The sequence below is a fragment of the Sorex araneus genome, chromosome 1, assembly GCF_027595985.1.
Source record: "Sorex araneus isolate mSorAra2 chromosome 1, mSorAra2.pri, whole genome shotgun sequence".
NCBI lineage: Eukaryota > Metazoa > Chordata > Mammalia > Eulipotyphla > Soricidae > Sorex > Sorex araneus.
Genome location: NC_073302.1, coordinates 344228614 through 344249900, shown reverse-complemented (window position 1 = coordinate 344249900; position 21287 = coordinate 344228614). Strand labels below are relative to the sequence as shown.

General features: G+C 41.2%; 1 protein-coding gene across 5 annotated transcripts in view; it reads right to left on the bottom strand.

Annotated features, from left to right (window-relative positions):
• Positions 1–21287, bottom strand: part of FUT10 (fucosyltransferase 10) — a 176426-nt gene that overhangs the window by 76133 nt on the left and 79006 nt on the right. For 3 of the 5 annotated variants that reach the window (XM_055123717.1, XM_055123718.1, XM_055123719.1), the window contains exon 5: positions 14443–15174. The exons of the other annotated variants lie outside the window; for them this stretch is intronic. In XM_055123717.1, the coding sequence (XP_054979692.1) occupies positions 14950–15174 (225 nt within the window). In that variant the 3' untranslated portion in view covers positions 14443–14949. Of the gene's footprint in view, positions 1–14442; positions 15175–21287 lie in introns of those variants that run through there. 5 annotated transcript variants of the gene reach the window in all.

Genomic DNA, 21287 nt, shown 5'->3' with positions numbered 1-21287 from the left:
GTCCCCAAAGCCCATAGCTTGCAACATCTTATTTCCTGTCTGGGGATTTCCTGAAACTGAAACTGAGACCTTGGCCTTTGTGAAGAAACCCATAGAAAGCTATTTTTCCCCCTGAAGCTCTGACTGTATTCATCAGCTTCACTGTACAATTCAGTCTCATCTAGCAACACTCTTTTCCCATCTCGTTGGAAAGCAAGTCTCAATTCCGTTTTTTCATTGCCTTCTGTCCTTTGCCATTGGTATTCCCCTTAACATTTTGAAAAGTATGAAAATCTCTTGTAATAAAATCAAGTTTGTTTGGGGAGCATTGCATTTCCTCTGAATAGGGTAGAACATAAATTTTGGAGAGCTGTGTCATCCTCTGTAATTATGAAGAAGAAATTTTGAATGAGCATCAAATTAAAAAGAGTCCAGAGAGTAAAAAGTACTTGCATAATAAGTACTTGCATAAAGTGAAAATAAGTAAGATGAGATATCAACAAATCTAGATCTTCCCAAAGACAGGAGTCTTTATCGACTTACCATGAAACACACAAGGCTCAACCTTTAACAACATCTCTTATACAAGGGCTTAATGGCTCCAGGGTGAAATACAACAATCTTCACATATTTTCCTCTAAGCAAACTCTTTTGCATCAATTTTAGCAGATTATTCATAAAGAGCAATACAAAATAAATTATTTAGGTCCTGCTTTGAGGGCAGGCTTTGGGGTCGGGGTGGAAACGTTTTTTCCGAGATTTGTTGCCTTCTACTTTACACCCCATCAAGTTTGGTGTGTTACTTTTATACATCAGTGGTGTAGAGTATGAGATAACATGGCTGTGTGCTTCAGAAATTCTAAAATTTTAAATATGGTGATACAGCTGAGGTTAATTTTTTTAACTGAGTGGTGACTTTGGAATCTGTAGTTACTCTGCAGAGCATTGCTCTCATGTTGCTCTCTTCTGAAAGGTGGATTTGTGAGACTCTGGATCATGGCCGTTAATCAGCTTACATGGCGCCAGAGGCAGTTCCTGGGCATGACTGCCAGGCTCCTGAAAAAACAGGAAGATGGGGGGAGGTTCGAACATTCCCAACTCCGTGTGAGCCTGGAGATTTTGGTCACGAGTGCGCAAAACCTGGGTTTTTCAGCAGATTTACTCATGGATGAGGCTCATCTGAGCCTGTGGAAATTGGCCATGAACATGGCAGCAATTAACTTCTGGAGGTTTTTGGCTGTCAGGGTTCTGTTGGGGCAGGTGGGGGGACTCAACCGCCCCATTCCGGCTTGCCCTGGATGAAACCACTTGGTGCGGGGTCAGAGGTATCTCTGCAGCATGTTGTTCTCATATTGCTCTCTTCCAAGAGATATATTTGTGAGTCTCTGGATCGTGGGCGTTAATGAGTTTATATACAGCCACAATTTCTTTCTGTGAGTTTCTTAACACATGAGGTATTAAACATGCATTACTTTCATACTATCACTAAGTTTAAAAAAAAATTGCAAGCTGGACCGTCAAAAGTCTGGGACCATTTATAACTTTTTTCTTTTCATCTGTAATTTTAAATTTTCATCTGTAAATTTTAAGGCTAATTCAACTTCCATAGGGTTTAGTAAGCACTTCGTACATTCAAACAAAAGTGCTGATAATTGCAACATCACGTGGAAGAGTAGAAATTGATTTATGAACACAGACAAGCTTTCTTCCACTAATGAAATATTTAATATACTGAATATTTTCATGGTGGGGAAAGGAATTCTGGGTCACACCTGGCAGCCCTCAGGGCTGACTCCTAGTTCTGTGCTCAGGGATCATTCAACATGGTGCTTAGAGGATCATATATGATGCTGGGGATAAAACCCAGGTTTACACATGCAAGATAAACACCTTACCGATTGCACTCTCTCTCTGACTGACCCCTTCATATATCTCAAGATTTGGGGGTGGGGAGCTTCTGGGGGCCACAGCCAGTAGTGCTCAGGGCTTACTCCTGGCTCTGTGCTCAGGGATCATTCCTGGTGGGGCTCAGGGGCAAAATGTGTTGCTGGTGTCAAATATAGGTCATTTGCATGTAGACAATCACTTTATTTATTGTTCTATCTCTCCAGCCACTCCCCCTTGATATATATTTAAAGGCTACAATGTAGAACTGGATTTTTCCAGTGAGAAAAAGAAATATTTTGTTTTTTCAAGGGCACTACAAAGAGTTAGATCATATTCCATCTCTACAGCACTATCAACTCAATGCATCAGAGGTGTTCTAAGAACATTAACCCCAAAAGAGAAGGAAGTCTGTGAGTCTAATCATGAGAAAGCAATCAAACAAAACCAGGCTACAGAATAATCTATAGAAGTAATGGTCTTGACCCTTCAAAACTGGATCACAAAACAAGCGAATTCTTCAAAAAGATATTGAAAATATATTAGAATTTGATATGGTGAGTAATCTTCGACTGCATCCTAGATTGAAAGAAAAACTATTATACTCATCCTTGGTGCGAAGGAGAGACTGCACATGGGCTGTGTTAAACTCTGTTAGGTCAGCACCTGACTTCTTGCCTGTGTTATTAGGAAGAAAGCCTTTCGTAGAGGACGGAAGGTTATCACAATATTTTCAACTTCCTTCCAGAGAGCAAAACCTTTGAAAATAGAGAAAGCAAAGTTGCTAAAAATGGTAAATATTTCTTGCTGCTCCGCCATCCCAGGTAGAGTTGAGGTTTCAGCCTCCAGCTGGTTTTGCTTGGCCTGTTCTCAATGGGAGGTAGAATTTGAATGGGAGGCAGCATCCCTCTGTATGGGTGGTTCCAGCTGCCTTTACACCAAACTTGAGTCACTTTAAGGGCCCACATCACAACTCCCTCCTGACCCTCTGCTTGCTGCTCCACTGTCTCAGGATGGGCAGAGATGAGAGAGAGCAACTTCCAAATTTATCCCTCAACATCTTTCAGGGTGGGTTAATGATAAAGACTCACCCCAAGCTCAAGAACACTAGAAAACCACAGGGAAAACATATTGGAAAATTATTAGTGAAAATTTTGTGCTCAAAGTACAAGAATTTTAGTAGTCATCCTCATCTGCCATTAATTACTAAGTCAGTCCACAATCGATATGTTCCTACTAATACCTCCATTGGGCTGGAGCAATAGCACAGCGGGTAGGGCGTTTGCCTTGCACACGGCTGACCTGGGTTTGATTCCTTCACCCCTCTCGGAGGGCCCAGCAAGCTACTGAGAGTATCTTGCCCGCACGGCAGAGCCTGGCAAGCTACCTGTGGCATTCAATATGCCAAAAACAGTAACAACAAGTCTCAATGGAGACGTTACTAGTGCCTGCTCGAGCAAATTGATGAGCAACACGATGACAGTGATGCAGTGATATAGTGATACAATACCTCCATAAGACCATGGAGGAAGACCTGTTAGTGTCTATAAAAAGAAACATGCTATAAAAGAGTTTTGCCAAAATAACAGAACCTTTTCGACCTTCACTTCAGTTTGCTGTTGATTTTTTTTTGGGGGGGGGCTTCGTTGTGTGTACTTGTTTAAAAAATGGTGAATATAACTAAAGAAAAATCATGTTAATTATATCATTCTGACAACTTTTTTCAACTCCAAAATTTTTCAGCATCAGACATTTACACATATGAGGGAACGGGCTCCTTAAGTGGAGGAAGAAAGCTCTCTAATGTCTCAGTGATTCCCCTACACACCAAATTACCTGTCACTTTCACTGTCATCCCATGGCTCATCCATTTGCTCGAGCGGGCACCAGTAACATCTCCATCGTGAGACTTGTTGTTACTGTTTTTGGCATATCGAATACGCCACAGGGAGCATGCCAGGCTCTGCAGTGTGGGCGGGATACTCTCAGTAGCTTGCCCAGCTCTCTTAGAGGGACGCAGAAATCAAATCCAAGTCGACCGTGTGCAAGGCAGATGCCCTACTTGCTGTGCTATCGCTCCAGCCCTCCATAATACCTATTCTACGGAAATATCTTCTTCTCCCTACAATCATTTTGTAATAAATTTAAAATTTTTTTAATTTAAATAAAATTTAATTTCATTTGTTTTATTTTTTACTGAACCACAGTGACTCCACGGTACCCCATGAGTACACAGTACAGAACCACAGTGCAACCAAAGTTGTGCATGATTGGGTTTCAGTCATATAATATTCCAACACCCTTCCTTTCATCATGCACATTTCCTACCATTTAATTTTCTATGAATAAAACATTTGTATGCCTTTCCCTGATGAAGCACAAAAGTTCCTCCCTCCTTCAGAACAGAGGAAAGACTGTTGCTTTCCATTGCCACATAGAGAGACGTTGCTTGCAAGGTGCAGAGATAATCATCTTCTCCAGCAGACTTGGAGAGCTCTACCAACTGGGGAAAAAGAAAAAGAAGAGCATTCTGCAAATCTTTAATAAGGGTTCTTTCCAAAATCACCCCACCATGGTTAAATTGAATTTAACTTTGCTTTCTATTGTTAAAAGAGGGAGCAATTACCTGCCTTAAATAGTTGTTTAAATTACCTGCCCTAACTAAATAAATTTTAATGTTTTTTTTTCCCTATTCTCAAAGGGATATGCTGAACCCATCCATCCTGATGACTCCAACTTTGCCTAGAGCTAGGATGACCAACATCTCAGTTCATTTCTGTTGTCCTGGATTAACCAACATTCCCCATTTCACGACCAGAGTTGCAGTTTGGATACGAAAGTATAAGGACCTGCTACCTATTGTCACTGTTTCTCCAGGAAAACATCCTGCTGAAAGAGACAGAGAGGCAAAGAGCAATAGAAGTCTTGGTCTCCAGAACTGAGTTTACCTGGAAAGGGGCTGGGAGAATAGAAGGGATCCCTGGGACACCGATGGATGGAAGTGGGCACACTACATGGGTGGTCGACATGGTGTTGGAATGACACATGCCTGAAAGTATCATTAGCAGTCATTATAGCTCAATTGGACTGGAGTGATAGCACATCAGGTAGGGTGTTTGCCTTGCACGCAGCCGACCCAGGTTCAATTCCTCCACCCCTCTCGGAGAGCCCGGCAAACTACTGAGAGTATCCCACCCGCACGGCAGAGCCTGGAAAGCTACCCCTGGTCTATTCAATATGCCAAAAACAGTAACAACAAGTCTCACAATGGAGACGTTACTCACAATGGAGATTTGCCCACTTGAGCAAATCAATGAACAAAGGGAGGACAATACTACAGTCCTACATAGCTCAATTAAATCGGGAGGGTGCAGTACACAGAGCTGATGCCCTTTCAGAATAAAGGCTATCAAAATGTGTTTTCAATGGCATCCCAATAATGACTACAAAAATAAGCAAATAGGGAGTAGATGTTACAGTGCCCTGTTTCATCTCCACTGTCCTGCTCCATCCAAGTGAGCAGGGTACAGAAGTGGGGACTTGTCATCAGAAAAACAGGAAACAGAAGACATCTGTGATTACACTTCATACTTAAAGATGCGCATCTAGGTGTCCTGCCTTTTCTCAATCTAGCAGATAATATTGTTTCAGTGATGAAACGAGTCTTCTTATTAATGGTGTGTGAACTATACACATGATGACTGAATGCAGCTTGTAAGATAAGGCTATTAGGGTGCTGTGACTAAGTAAATATTGACTTGCCCCAGCCCCTGTACATAAGGTGAACAGATGTAGTTGAGCCAGAGCAGAACTGCTTGCCTAGTGAGCTCACCGTCATCACTGCCATTCCCCAAGCCAAAGTTCTAATTCTTGCCAGAAATCACCTAATGTTGACAGAAGAAATGCCTTCTTCTCGGGAGAACTGGAATCGAACACCAGCATAAAGAATGAAAAGAACAAAGAGAGGATTTGCGTCTAAACCTGACAACTACAACTCACTTCAAATGTAAACATTTAGTTCTTTTAACACATCTTGTCAATATAGCTTATCTAATGCATGCTATCAATATTAGCCATTTCTGTTACCGTTCACATTTCAAATAGGCTCAAAGGGATTCAAGAGATAAGTTCCATCTCATGATACTTTTTCCAAATAAAATGTTTCCTTAAAGTGGCATCTATTTTATAGAAGCATTTCTACCCCAAACCATAGTTTGAATCATGCTCTATGATGGCAGGAGATCTGTCAATTCTGTTCGGTGCTCTATACCCAGAATATTTCTCAGTATATATTAAATGCTCAATAAATATATATTGCATATACTAATAAAATTCCTGAAGTCCTGACATAAAGAGAGCCAAAGAGCAATAATTTCTTTAATATATTTTGAAAGATATTTTGTTGTCCTTTTTCTTTTGACTTATTTTCCCTTGTTAAAAAAAACCTGCTATTTCCTCTTATTTCATCTAATCTTCAAATAATCAATAATTTTAGAAATGACCCATTGGAAGTTCTATTTTCCCTTATGGAATTTTCCATCTTCTTCAAATTACTAGAAAAAAATTAATAAACTAAAAACCTTTCATATAACCTTCTCTGATTTTATTCAGTGCCAAAAGTAACATTGGTGAGAGTGGAGAAAAGGCTTACAGGGCTATAGAGTGTTCATTGCATGTTCATTGCATGCACAAGCCCCAGATTTGATCTTTGACACCAGAGGTCTCTGAAACTCTCCCAGTACATATTAAATGTACATGGTTCTCCTCATCCCACGAAAGCATCATTTGTTAGTTAATATTGCCACCAACCTCATCAGGAAGGTCTGTAATTGGGAAATTGTTCAATCCGAAGTGATGGAGGTTAGTTTCTCAACTCTTTGTCACTTGAAAGCTGAAATTTTATTATTGGCAACAACTTAAAATGTTCCCTTAAAATGACAGACTCACTTTGTTTTCATGTAGATGATGGACGAAACACAAACACAAAACTGAACATTTAAAATTTTGCAAATCTTCTTTTGGGTAAAAATTGGATTGGATTCTGTGGGACAAAGCAGTGACGTCATCTCACAGTTCAAATAATCACACACAAGCTTCTCAAGATTTTGCTGTGCTTTGGGGAATAGCCCAAGTGCTTTATGTACATGCTCTGTTTTGTCTTACAGATAACTTACGACAGAGTCATTTGGTGGCCTTTGGATTGGTTGTTTCTTTGGTGATCTAGGTTAGATGTTGTGGTTGTTGTCTGCAGGAAAAATAAAATAATGTTTGACCCAATGTGCAAACTGCCCTCAGAGGCATTAATCAGCTTGTGGTTCTGAGTCATTTCAGAAGCGTCAAAGTCAAAACTCAAGTCTTTGGTCCTAGAAGTGAGGATATAAATCAAGAGGCAACCCAGGAAGTTAAAGGAGACCTGTCAATCATGACTGATGACATCCTCTTAGGAATACAGCACACCTGGTTTGGCACAAGTTTGACTATTCGTCCAAAGAACTGAGAGGACAAGTATCAGGGAGGTCCTCTCTGCCCTTCCCTGATCCCTTTGTCTCTTGCTGTATCAGTTCTGATTCCTTCCATGAGAATCAAAGAGGGCACTGACTTGTTTTACTCGAGTGTTCCAGGAAATGCTGAGTAGGCTGGGGGCCTCTCCGACCAATACTTGGCCAACTTATTCAATACTGAGCCTGGAAATGCACTGCTGCCTGGGCCCAGTGATGCAGGCCCATACCTGGCATGTGTGAGAGGCAGGCTTATGCAATGCTAGGGATCGAACTTAAGGTCTTGCACATAAGGATATGCAGCCCTGAACTTTAAGCTATGCCCCCAGCACTGAGGTCACTAATTTAATGAGAGATAGATGGGGGCTGCATGAGAGTCAGAAAATTTACTATGATTTAGAGAATTGAGTGTGTCCATGCATTGCCACCATATTCTTGTCACCAAAGCAGGAACAAAACAGTTTGTTCCCTGTTGCATAACAAACATTGGTTTATCCTTGCTCCTGCCTCAGGGAGCTAGACTTATTAAACTACTCCCACAACAATGCACGTCAAGTTCCATCAGGTACTAATAACCCTATGTTGCTTTTCTCTTTCCTTTATGTAATTTGCACTGTTTAGTAATGTCCTTTTTTGTATAGACACAAAAAGACAGTTGATGCTATGCTTTTGCAACATGGGAGTTAATTGACTCAGAAATAATATTTGCTCCTGAGCACCTGCCATATTTATCTGACTTAAGCTTCAGTTACACTTACTTCCTAACATCCCCAAAGAGAGGGTCCCAGCAAGGGACAAGGATGGACCCAGGGCAAGCTGTAAGCTACCCTGGCATCAGAAAGGGACAAGTTAAGTGCCATAAGAAAAAGAATAAATTAAGAGCATGGTCATGGACAAACTTTATCATGATCCCAAAAGAAGTAACTGAATAAGGATCCTGCAGGGGTTAGGAAAGACTAACCTGACCTGAGGACTATGGTCTGGGAGTGAGATGTCCCCCAGAAGAGCCAAACTTTAAGCTTAATATATCTCTTACTATGTTCATACAAAATGTAAGAAGTAAGAAGTAAATTTACTATAATTTTTTAAATGAATTACTAGCTGAGGAAAGGAGAAAGCAATACACCCTAGATGGAATCCTGCCCTTGAGCAGATCTCCTGGTAATCTAGAGTGCTGAACCCTGATGAGATTTTTGTCCTTGAGTAAATGTCCTAGAACTTCCCCTGAGGGAGAGGCTCTACATCTGTTTGTTGTTATGACAATGTTCAAGCCCACCTATGTGTACCCCCACCTTTTGTGATTTCTATATAACTATGCTGTAAGGGGGAGAAGAGAAAGAAATTACTATGCTGGAAGAGGAAAGAAGGAACTATGTTGAGGAAAGGGGAGAAATTCACAACGATGCTGTGAATAGGGAAGAAATATTGACACTGTAGTGGGGAAGAGATCTAAACACGAGGAAGGGAACATTGACACTGCAAAGGAGGAAGATCTAACTATGGAGTGCGGGGGGAGAAATAACTACTCTGTGAAAGAGCAGGAGCAAAATGAAGCTGCAAGGATGAGGATGAGAATGAAATAAATGGTCCCTGATTACCACCCAGCTGGGGCCCTGTTCCTCCATTCCCCCCTGCCTCCATCCTTAGTTCGTCCTTTGCTGTGGGCCGGCCAGGGCAATGGTTCTCAGCCACTGAACGCTTGAGTCCCACGTGCCCAGGCTCCCTGAGAATCGCAGTCCCCTAACCGAAGGCCTGATCAGTTCCTCCTCTTCTGAGCTTCAGTTAGTAAGTAAACAGGATCAGGAGCTACATATCTGGTCGTCTGATTCTCCTCTCTCTTGCTATAGGCAGAGTGAACATCTGGTCCCAAGATTGAGAAATGGGGAATAAAAAATCACTGCTAATCTTAATTAGACATCAAGTCTCAGTCGTATGCTCAGAGTCTGTTTTCATCAGAGACCCCTGCACTGGATTCATCTGCGTTTGCACAGCTAATATGAAGAAGCTGTTTGACTTCCATCATGCTAGTAGGAAATTTGTGTAAAATTCCATGACAAAGGCCATAGATTGAAGACAGAGAGTGCAATTTAAACATACCTCTGTCCCTGGTTTTAATACCATCATCATATCATAATGCCTTTCCCACAAACTTTCATTTCTCTTGTTCCCATGTATTACTTCTGTCTGCTATGGTGCCCTGCAGAATGCCTATCTCACAATAATGATTTGTAAAAAAAAAAACCATGAAAAACAAACAATTTTATCCCTGGCACTATTATTAGTCATTCTTTTTTTCTGGATAGGTCTCAATCATGGACTGGAGCAATAGCACAGTGGGTAGGGCATTTGCCTTGCACGCGGCCAACCCAGGTTCGATTCCTCTGCCCCTCTCGGAGAGCCCAGCAAGCTACCAAGAGTATCCTGCCCACACAGCAGAGCCTGGCAAGCTTCCTGTGGCATGTTCGATATGCCAGAAACAGTAACAAGTCTCACAATGGAGATGGTACTGGTGCTCACTCGAGCAAATCGATGAGCAATGGGACAACAGTGTTACAGTACTTATTTTACAGATAAGCAAAATGAAGCTGAGAAGCGGATCAAATACTTGATCATGGTAATAAAGATATGACACTAGAGAGTAGGAACTAAAGCCTGGTCTTAGGGCCAAAGAGATAGCACAGCGGTTAGAGCACTTCCCTTGCATGCGGCTGACCCAGATTTAGTCCCAGCTTTCCATATAGTTCCCCAAGTACTGCCAGGAGTAATTCCTGAGCACAGAGCCAGGAGTAATCCCGGAGCATTGTTGGGTGTGGCCCAAAAACCAAAACCAAAACATAAAACCAGGCCTTTTTTTTTTTTTTGGTCTTTCTCACTTTAGTGTCAGAACTCATAAGTCATTGTTCACTCTGAGTTTTTCTAAAATATGCTTTATGTCTGTAATCAGAAGGAAAAATATGATCCTATTATAATTTAGCAGCAAAGATATTATCACTAATGATAACCACAAAATATGAAAACAACGAAATTTCTTAAAGAAGAATAACCAATTCTTCAGAAAATGTTCAGGGTGACCAGAAATGAGGCTCAGAGGCAAGGTCATGCTCACCTGTACGAGGCCTTGGCTTTGATCTCTAGTATCTTCCCAAATAAATGAATAAGCATCCAGGACCACAAAGTTACTTCATATGAAGTAATCACCATTATTGTTGGCCTTTAAACTTTTATGCTACATACATTAAGGATTCCAAGAAACAGATGTTACTTATGCAGTTATACCCATCTTTCTTCAGATAATCAACATCATTCATCAAACGGAATGCAAAATTCTCCTAATGAATTGTCACTTTTAGCAAGAATGATGTGCAGTACTGATGATCTTTATTTTCGAACTTGTATTATTGTTATTGCAGTGTTAAAACTCAAACTCAGGTCTAACACATGCAAGGCAGCTACTTTCTCACCAGGCCTAACCTACTAACCTACCTACTAACCTTCTAACCTACTACCTACTAACCTAACCTAGCCTACTCCCTAGCCCTACTCAGAGTTCCTAATACTGCCCTGGACATTTGAAGTTCAAGTCTGCACTGTTCTTGGACCCACACAGTGTTCTTTCCATATTGGGCTTATTCCCCTGTGGGTCATATATAATGTGTTTGTGTAGCAACAATGCTCATTTTTATTTCTAAATATACAGAACACAGTATACATTGTCTGTTACTAGTCATGATAGTGACATCCACTATATTTTAGTTACTTGAGTCTATTCTCTTTTTCGGCAAAATCCCACCTGAGGACGCTCAGGTCTTACTACTGGCTCTGTGATCAGGGATCACTTCTGGTGAGGCTTGGGAATCATATGAGGTGCCGGAAATCAAACCCAGATTGACTGCATGCAAAGCAAGCATCCTGCCCACTGTTTTATCACTTCAGCCACTTAAATCTATTTTTTAATAAAAACAAATAAATCTACGCGCATCAGGTTCTGAAGTATTATATTTGCTATACAGTCAGAGGTTTCAGATGTAGAAGTGAAGACAATTAACTAGCACTGATAAATATTTTCAACCCTCCTGAGGTTTTATTTTTTTATTCATTATATTTTGGGCTATATCCAGCTGTACTCAAGGTTTCCATCTAGCTTGTCGCTTTATTTAGTAAGTTTTTGTTTGAGAACAATCCAGATGAAAACACCTGAGGCACTCAATAAATGTTGCACCGAACAGTTTTCACAGCCACAAGGCATTCCCCCCAACAGGCCAGAAACGACAAACATCAAAAACAAACACAGTAAACTCAAAAGAAAGGCATAGTAGGCTGAGATCAATGCAAAGAAAATAAAATCAGAGCCCTCTGTGACACTCAAAAAGCAAGCTCCCATTTTGCTGTCAGAAATCCTACCACCATGGGGACATACCTTTGTTCATGACAGCAGTTATCAGACAAGAAGGACAACTTGTTATTGAAATTCCTATTGTAAAAGATGCATACACAACCCCCCCCCATAATGTACTGAATCAAGAGATATACCAGAGTCCCCAAGAACCCCTAATTTATTTTACTTGCAATAGTATTTATTTATTTTTATTATAATTTGAGCAGGGTGATTACAATACTGTTAACATTTATGGTTTGGATATCCAAAGTTACTGCACCTTCACTTCAACCAACATGCACAGGACTTTTTCCACCACTGTCCATGTGCCATTTCCATCCCCCACCACTGGATAATCTGAAATTTTCAATTAAAGGTCAAAGGTTTTTCAACATTTAGTGCATTGAATCCCCTTGTTTTCTCTATACCCTCAAATAAGATCATCCAGTATTTGTCCTTCTCACTCTGACTTACTTCACTTAACATGGTGTCTTTCAGTTCCATTCAAGTTGCAGCAAAAGGCAAGAGTTCATCTTTTCTTATGGCTGCATAATATTTCATTATATATATATATATATATATATATATATATATATATACCCACTACCTTCTTACCCACTTATATAGTTGAACATTTGGGTGGTTTCCATACCTGGCTATTGTATGCAGCATTTCAATGAACATGAGTATCCATATATCTTTTCAAGTTTCTCTTTTTGTTTTCCAAGGGTAGACGTCAAGAAATGGAATAACTAGGTTGTATGAAAGATCCAGTCTAGATGTTTGAGAAGTCTCCAATAATCCCATCAAAAATGTGGACAGAAGAAAAGACACTTTTCACTGAAGAAGCACATAGACAGCCAATAGGTATATGACAAGGTGTTCATCCTCGCATATTATCAGGAAATGCAAAACAAAATGACAATGAGGAAACTCCTCACCCCAGTGAGAATGGCATATATAAAAGTGATCAGAAACAACCAATGTTTGCAGAGATTTAGCCTCTGTGAAAAATGGTAGCGATTTCTCAAAATACTATTCATTTTCAATTCTTTGAATTTCTTTCTTCCATGCTCTTTTTCTCTAACAAAAATTAATACTAAATTAAATAATCAGTGATTTGTCTAACTAAATTTTTTCAGTTATATATTTTAGAAAAGTTTAGGAAAAGTTTTATTTATGCACTCAATAAAGAACCAAGCTTTTTTTCTTAAGGCATAAATTGTGGAGTTTTCATATATAGTACATAAGCACAGTTTTTTTGGTGAAGGCATTTATTGAGAATTGAAATTACCATGATAATATTTCATTTGAAGTATAAATCATATCTTGGACATTCTTTTATGAGAAAAATTATATAGTAGACAACTTAAGATATGGTCTTTAACAATCCCACTTTTCAATCCTTTTTCTGATGATATTATCAGATAAAAGGGCAGGGAGATAAATACATTTATCCATACTCAATATGACTCATAAGTATGCTACTTCCTCCAATGAATAGTGTGCGTCCCTTAAAAAACATATAAAAAACATATAATGGCTCTAAGATGGTAACTCTGAAAACACTTACAAAATTAAGTTTCATAATTTTTGACAAAGAATTTCATACATAAAAGCAAACTTCAAATGACAGTGTATCACTTCCATGGTTAGGTCAAAGTGGAGCTCGGATAGAAAAGAACTCAGTCATTGAACTACCAGTATTCTTGTCTCCTACCAGTATTATGATCACTTGAGTCTAAAAGAATGTTTCAGTTTTAGTCCTCATTTTTCTGGGAGAGAGAGAGAGGTGGGGTTGGAGGGTGACAGAGACAGAGACAGAGAGACAGAGGGACAGAGACTTAAGAAAGTTTGACTATGCCAGGAACATAAGCCATCTAGCCAATGCTAAAGGGTATCATGTTGGCAGCAGAGAGTGCTCCTAATTTTCCTCATGATCAGGGATGCTTCCTATTTCCCAAGTTTATGTCTTTTCCCCAGTAAAGAATACTAAAGTCTGGCTGGTGGGGGGCAGCTCAAAGGTCTAGAGTATATGCTTTCCGGGTGGGAGCCTCGGGTTCGATCCCAGCACAACAGGGCCCTCTGTGTGCCATCAGGAGTGACCCCCTAGCACCACGTTAGGAAGAGCTCCCAAGCAAAGTCAAAGTTCCCAAGCAAAGTTACATCAGGTGGCAACCTGCTTTAAAATCATCTAGAAATTGCCCCATCCTGACTTGGAGAGAAAATAGCAAGCCAGTGTTTTCCCCCTCATCTCATGCAGCTCCAATATACGCTGAAGACAAGACAGCTGAAACCACGGTGACGGGATCGGGAAAGACAGGGAATGCTCATGAATCGGGAAGGTATCCACCAAGCTACACAACATCCTCAGCACAGCCAAATCAGCTTCCACCAAATCAGAACCACTGGGGTCCTTTATCTCCTCTGTCATATTGATCCAGAGCATTCAGGCTGTTGAGCCCGGCTGATACATTCTTGTTACTATTCTGCTCAGCCATGGTAGGGGTAACTGGGAACATCTCACAGATCAAAATACACAAGGAGGAGGCATGTCTTCACAAGACATTCCACTTTGCAAGAAACCGGAGGGGAAGGAGAGAAGGATAATGCAGGGCAAGATGAAAATACCCCAGGGCAGAGGTGGCTGAGTGCACAGAGAAGAAGCTAGAAGCGTACATATGTTCTTCTGACTGGAAGAGCAAATCACACATAAACTCCACACAGCTTTTATTACTCACTTACGGCCCTGGAAACAGACAGATAGAATCACTCATTGCCAAGTTCTAATGCATTTCAAGTTCATGCTCAGCAGCAGGACGCAGCGCTTGCCAAATCCCAATAAACTGCAGGTAGTGAGTTCAGTATCGAGAATACCCAGCACCTCTCTGTCCGGCCAGCAGTGGTGAATGCTCTGACTCTGCTGTGAGTGAATTTCCACAAAAGGCAGCAGGGACCTTTGGGCCCAAACATGTAAACTAAAGATGAACAGTTTCCAAGAAATATTTCCTTTTTTCAGTATAAAAAAAATATAGAGGTGACCCCTAAGGTAATTCAAACTTCTTATTTGATAGAGCTCATTGTGAGAACTGCAGCAATTAACATTTACCCTAAGGATAGTCAACAGAGTAATTCTATTCCAATATTAAGGCAACCTTAAAAACATGAACTTTAAAAAGGCTTTAGTCTATGTCATCTGGATACTTGTAGACATTAGTTTTTGAATACTAGAGTCCAGAACTCATGGGATGAAAAGTTTCGATTCCTATCAACCAGCCACCTGAGGGCCCGTGCTTCTTTCTTGGACTGTTTGAAGCTCGGAATCCACATCTCTCGCAAAGAGCTCCAACGTGGAGCCAGGGGTGAGAAGGCAAACACAGAGGGCTCTGGACAGGTCAGGTGGCTGACTTCGGCATTCCATCTTTTGGGTGGCAAGCCCTGTGTTGAGAGAAGAATCTTTTTTAAATGTGATAACAGAACACAAACCCTGTGCTCCTGCCTGGCAAGAACAGAAACCCATGCAAAATTTTCAGTCCATAAATCCCCAACAATTTTTCTGTTGAGTAGTCAAAAACATCTAGTACCAAGCAAAACTATGAGTAACAACAGTGTATATCCCAATACCTAATTAAATTTTAAATTTTAAAAAACTCTAATCATTATTGAGAATCTGATGTGCAGTGGACATTCTGCTAGCAAATTTTAATTTTCTTATTTAATTTTTTGAGGGTGTCTTCCCAAGTGGTGTTCAGAGATTCTAAGGATCATTTCTCAGTCAACTGGACCAGCAGCTGTTCGATGCAACGGCCCAAGGATACAGAATTTCTTGGGTCTGCTGGTGCTGGGAATTACCCAATCCACTCCAGTGATGGTGCTCTGGGTCCTCCAGGGCTGCACCCTAAAGTCCTCTGGGGACCACGTAGTGCCAGGAATGGAACAAGGATCAGCTGCAAGCAAAGCGTATCCCTTAACTTTTATACTCTCCAAACTCCCAAACTCTCTTTCCAGCCCCACATTTAATTTTTATAGCAGACCTGTTACATAGATACCACTATTCCATTTTACAGAGGTGAAAACTAAGGTTCCAAAACATTGCATAAACTGCCCCAAACTATATGATTGAATCTATTTGGGTTTTTCCAGTTTCCACAGTTGTCTCTTTCCTCCAGTCAGTTGCTTTTTGTTCATTTATTTCATGTCCTTTTCCCCGAGATCCCAATATTGCCACCCTGCTTCTCACAAGCAAACATGTTTAAAAGATTTTTTGGTATATACAGGTTTTTTGAAAAAATGTATATAGCTTATAGTTATTTAGCTGATACATTATTACATATCCCACTGTGCCTGTTTTTTGTCCAGTACACGTTTCTATATTGCCTTTGCTTTCAGGAATACATCTAACTTCTGGTTGGGAGTGTACTTGGAAGGACTCAACTATCCTTTACAAGGGTTTCCACCTGACACTGAACCTGACATTTTGCACAGGGCCTCTCCATTTTCAAGATGTTTCCCAAGGACTGATGCTGTGGCACACCTGATCCAAGCCTGTGTTAGTTTATTTCCACAGTCTCCCAGACAGTCTCCCTGGCACAACCTTGATTTGCTGCAGGCCACACTCGGGAACTATTTTCACTACAAGCTGGTCAATGTCCTTAGACAGGCCCAAAAGACCCTTTCAGCTTTCGACTCTCCAATAATTTTCTAAGAGAAGGAAAATGGGAGAAAGGAAGTAAAAGGAAGACAAACTCCAGAACAGCAGGTTAAATACACACACCTAAACGTATTCCCTCCTGTAACATTATTAAAATTAATGTAAAAGATTACATTACATCGGATCGGGACAAAGCCGCTCCACCCAGATTTCCCATTTCCCAGTAGCTAGGTGGTCACACCCAGGGACTTCCCCTGGCGCCGTGTAACCCTGTCAACGGCCAGCATCCAGAGACTTAGAAGCAAGCTCCTGGAAGAGAGCAATGCAGAGAGTCTCTTGCCCGCGCGCCTGGTTGTCTTCCCTGGAGCCCCTCGGAGGGGATGGGCTCCAGCTTCCTTCCCCACCCCGAGCAGAGCTCCCAGCAGCCAAAGACCTCTGGAGCCTATCCACAGCCATGCTCAAGGCCCCTGTCCACACGTTTGGACGAGCCTCACGCATGAAGGAACCAGCAGAGGAACCCAGGTGTGTGTAACCCGGGCTGAGACCTTCAAGGCTGCTCGGATCGGGACTGGGCCTGCTCCACCCGGATTTCCCATCTCCCAGTAGCTAGGCAGTCACACCCAGGGACTGCTCCCAGCGCCATGTAATCCTGTCAATGGCCAGCATCCAGAGACTTAAAAGCAAGCTCCCGGAAGTGCACGGCCCGGCCGCTTTGCGACCGCAATATCTTATAGCCTACTTCTCCCTTTGGGAGAACCTGGCAAACTACTGGGAGTTCCCTGCCCACATAGGAGAGCCTCACAAGGTCCCCATGGTGTATTAATATTCCAAAACCAGTAACAGGCTGGGTCTCATTCCCCTGACCTTGTAAGAGCTTCCAGTACAGCATCATTGGAAAGACGAGTGGAGAGAGGCTTCTAAAATCTCAGGGCTTGGACGAATGGAGAAGTTACTGAGACCACTCGAGAAATTCGATGATCAACGGGATGATGATGATGAGGAGGAGGAGGAGGATGAATGTAAAAGAATGATTTTTAAAAATGATGTTAATGCTTATAAATGGATAGACATGGAGAGTATCATGATAAGTGAAATGAGTCAGAGAGAGAGGGACAGACATAGAAGGACTGCACTCATTTGTGAAGTATAGAAGAACATCACATGAGGCTGACACCCAAGGACAGGAGATACAAGGGCTGGGGGGATTGCCCCATAGCTGGAAGCCTGTTTCACGAGTGGAGGGGAGAAGGCAGATGGAATAGAGAAGGGATCACTAAGAAAATGATGGGTGGAGGAATCAGTTGGGATGGGAGATGCATGCTGAAAGTAGATAATGGACCAAACATGATGACCTGTCAGTGTCTGTGTTGCAAGCCATAATGCCCAAAAGTAGAGAGAGAGTATGGGGAATATTGTCTGCCATGGAGGCAGGGGGAGGGTGGGAAAGGGGGATATACAGGGGATATTGGTGTGGGGGGGGAATGTGCACTGGTGGAGGGATAGGTGTTTGATCACTGTGTGATTGTAACCCAAACATGAAATCCTATAACTATCTCACAGTGATTCAATAAAATTTAAAAACAAACAAACAAAATGATATTAAGCTGTAAGAACCAGGAGAGTGGAAGAGGTTAGAAAAGTAATAAAATTTTGGAGAACGAAAGCAAATGTAAAAGTAGTAAATCACTTACAGATATATACTCAACAAACAACCCAGACTTGTAAGTCAGAAATGGGGCAAACTGAGAAGCATTCTGTCTTACAGTTCAAGACCCAAAAAGACATAAGAGACAACAGACACTCCTGAAAGTTGAAGGCAGGCCATAAACTAAGAAAAATTTAGAGAGACTGTGAAGTAGATACTCACTCCTTCCTCTCTTCTCAAGTCTTCCTCTTCATTAACTGACTGAAGACCAGAAGTTTGGCAAGTAATACAAAATAAATTATTTTGGTTCTGCTTGGGGGACAGAGTTTGGGGTTCAGGATGGAAATATAGTGGTGGGAAGGTATAATGGTGTTGGGATTGGTGTTTGAATATTAAATGTAATCAAATATTGTGAACAACTTTATAAGATTTTTTTAAATACCAGAGGTTTGGGGGCCAGAGAGATAGTACAGATAGATTGTGTAGGGTATTTGTCTTGCACGCAGCAGATAGGGTTGGATCCCTGGCACGCCATTTGATCCCTGAGTCCTCCCAAAGTAATCCCTGAGCACTTCGTGTTATGGCCTCAAACAAAACAAAACAAACAAACAAAAATGCTAGAGACTTGTTCTCTAGTAAAGTAAAGTGCAAGATATGTGACCTGAAGAAAGGTGCAAGGTGGAGGGCAATCAAATCAATGAGCAGGTGAATGGCACATATTGAGACCTTGTCTTCTTTCAACAAATCTATTCCCGCAGTACTAGGAATCACTTCTCACAAGACAGGAAGAAAAATTAAAGGTCTTTCTGTAGGAAACCATGTTCAGATCAAGAGAACATAACTCAGAATTCCCTAACAACTCCCCTACCCAGACCACCCTACAGTGAAGCTTACAGCCAATATGCCCACTCATCATCTCCAGTCACACCACCTTAATATGAGCAAGTTGCCAAGATTAAAAAAAACAAACTACTGAGGAAATTTACTGACTTGAGAAATAGAGATAAGACAAGCAAGTTTCATAAAGTTTCAAATAAAATTGCCTAACACCATCGAGAGAAAAAACAATGTCAATGAAAAAGAATCAGATACCAGAAAAAAAATATTCAAAGAGCACCCCCAAAAATGACATCATAGAAATATAGGATAGCAGAAATAAAGCAAATGGTAGAAAAGTTTAAAGGCAAATACAATAAAATATTCCATAAATCAGAAAAATAATAAAAGGAAAAGCAATTGACACTGACATCCCTGACTGGTTCAAAAGAACCAAACCCAGATGCTGGAATGATAGCACAGCATGTAGGGCGTTTGCCTTGCACATGGCTGACTCGGGTTCGATTCCCAGCATCCCACATGGTCCTCCGAGTACTGCCAGGAGTAATTTCTGAGTGTATGAGCCAGGAATAACTCCTGTGCATTGCCGGCTGTGACCTAAAAAAAGAAAAAATAATAAAGAACCCAACCTAGATGTTGAGACAAATATTATGAGTGCCAGAAAAGTGAGAGAGAAGGAGAGAAGTACCCAAGGAAGAAAGCAGGTTTATCATGTGTCAAATTAGTAATGATTGGACTCTTCACCCATCTTAAATTTAGAAAAGAGAGCAGAAAAGTCAATTGGTAAATATCACAATTTTAATGCCTTCCTACAATTAGAGCAATGTGCTTCTTTTCCTTAAAACTACCACAGGATGAGGTAATAATACACTCTTTCCTTGCCTGCCCATTCAAGAGTCAACTGTAGAGACCCTCTGCTCATAAAGACTATGATCCAAGAGGTTTTCTAACCCATTTTGGCACCCAGAGAGACTTCTTACAGACACGCATCTAGACTGTGAGCTGTACTACGACTATGTGCCGCCCAGGGAGGGATTTTCCCTTTCCACCCTGTTTTTCTGCACAGAAAATGGCGGCAGCAGCACCATCCACATGGCGAGAGCCACCCCCTAAGACTTCCACCCAGAGGTAGGAACTTTGCAATGCTGTGGCTCATAGGCAATCATGGGATGGGGGCGGTACCGGCACGCCCTTGGCCCAGATAAGATCTGGAGCTGCTGCTCGTGAAACAGACCCTCTGCTCCTAAAGACTAGATCCAAAAGGTCTTCTAACCCATTTTGGCACCCAGAGCGGCTTCTTACAGACATGCATCTAGACTGTGAACTGAACTAAAATAGCAGAAATTCAAAACTGCGCGGCCGCAACAGCGGCCGCATGAGCTCATAGAATCTTCATTCTCAGCAATGAAAAGAAAGTGTTAAATGATGCCTTTTCAGCAGGTCTGATTGTTGGGGGGAAATTCCAAATAATAATAGTGAGTTCTGTATTGAAATATTGAATGTATTCAAAGTATAGAGAATAAAATGAAGATCATTAGCTACTTAGGTGGGGGCTGGGTGGGAGGGGGGTATATTGGGATTCTTGGTGGTAGAACATGTGCACTAGTGAAGGGATGAGGGTTCAATCATTGTATGATTGAGATGTAAACCTGAAAGCTTTGTATTTTTTCTCACAGTGATTCAATATAATAAAATAAGATTTAAAAAAAAAGAAAAGAAAATAGAAGTGCAAAAAAAAAGAGTCAACTGTGGATAAAATCCCTCTGATAGTGTCTCAGAGAAAAGAATCTTATAAAATAGACTCTTAACTCTCCTGTTCTTCCACGAATTATTTCTCAGTGTGACCTGAAGGAAGTATTTCCAATGAACTGGTCCTAATGCTTAAGTTTCTGCAACCCAAATTGCCTTTATAGCTGAGGTCATGAGAAAATAAGCTATTTCTAAAGGATGATTAACAAATATTTTGCTTCCAAAGAAATTATAGGTACTAACCATTAGGGGGAAATCATACAATGTGAAAGTTCATACTTATCTTCAACCCACCAGAATAACAAAATCAAAAAAGCAACCAAGAAAACTGGATACTAAAGACTGCCAAACCTCTATCCCTATATCTAAAGGAAAAACCCACTAATCCTGTTTGAAGGGGAATAATGAAGCAAAATCCATCTCTTGGTTGAGGAAGGCTGAAGGAACCTACTCTGGAATTAAGCATCTGCAATAATACCAAAGGTCAACTGCCTGGAGTGGGGTGGGGTGGGGGATGGAGAGGTGGGAGGTAGGAGACACAACATTCTTGCCATCTGAACTCACTAAAGAATTTTTGCTGCCATAGGAAGAAGTGTCAAGAATACTGAGAAAGTTGGGGGGGGGGGGGGCGCACTGGAGTGGGGCGGCGCCAGCCCAAACTCCAAGTGG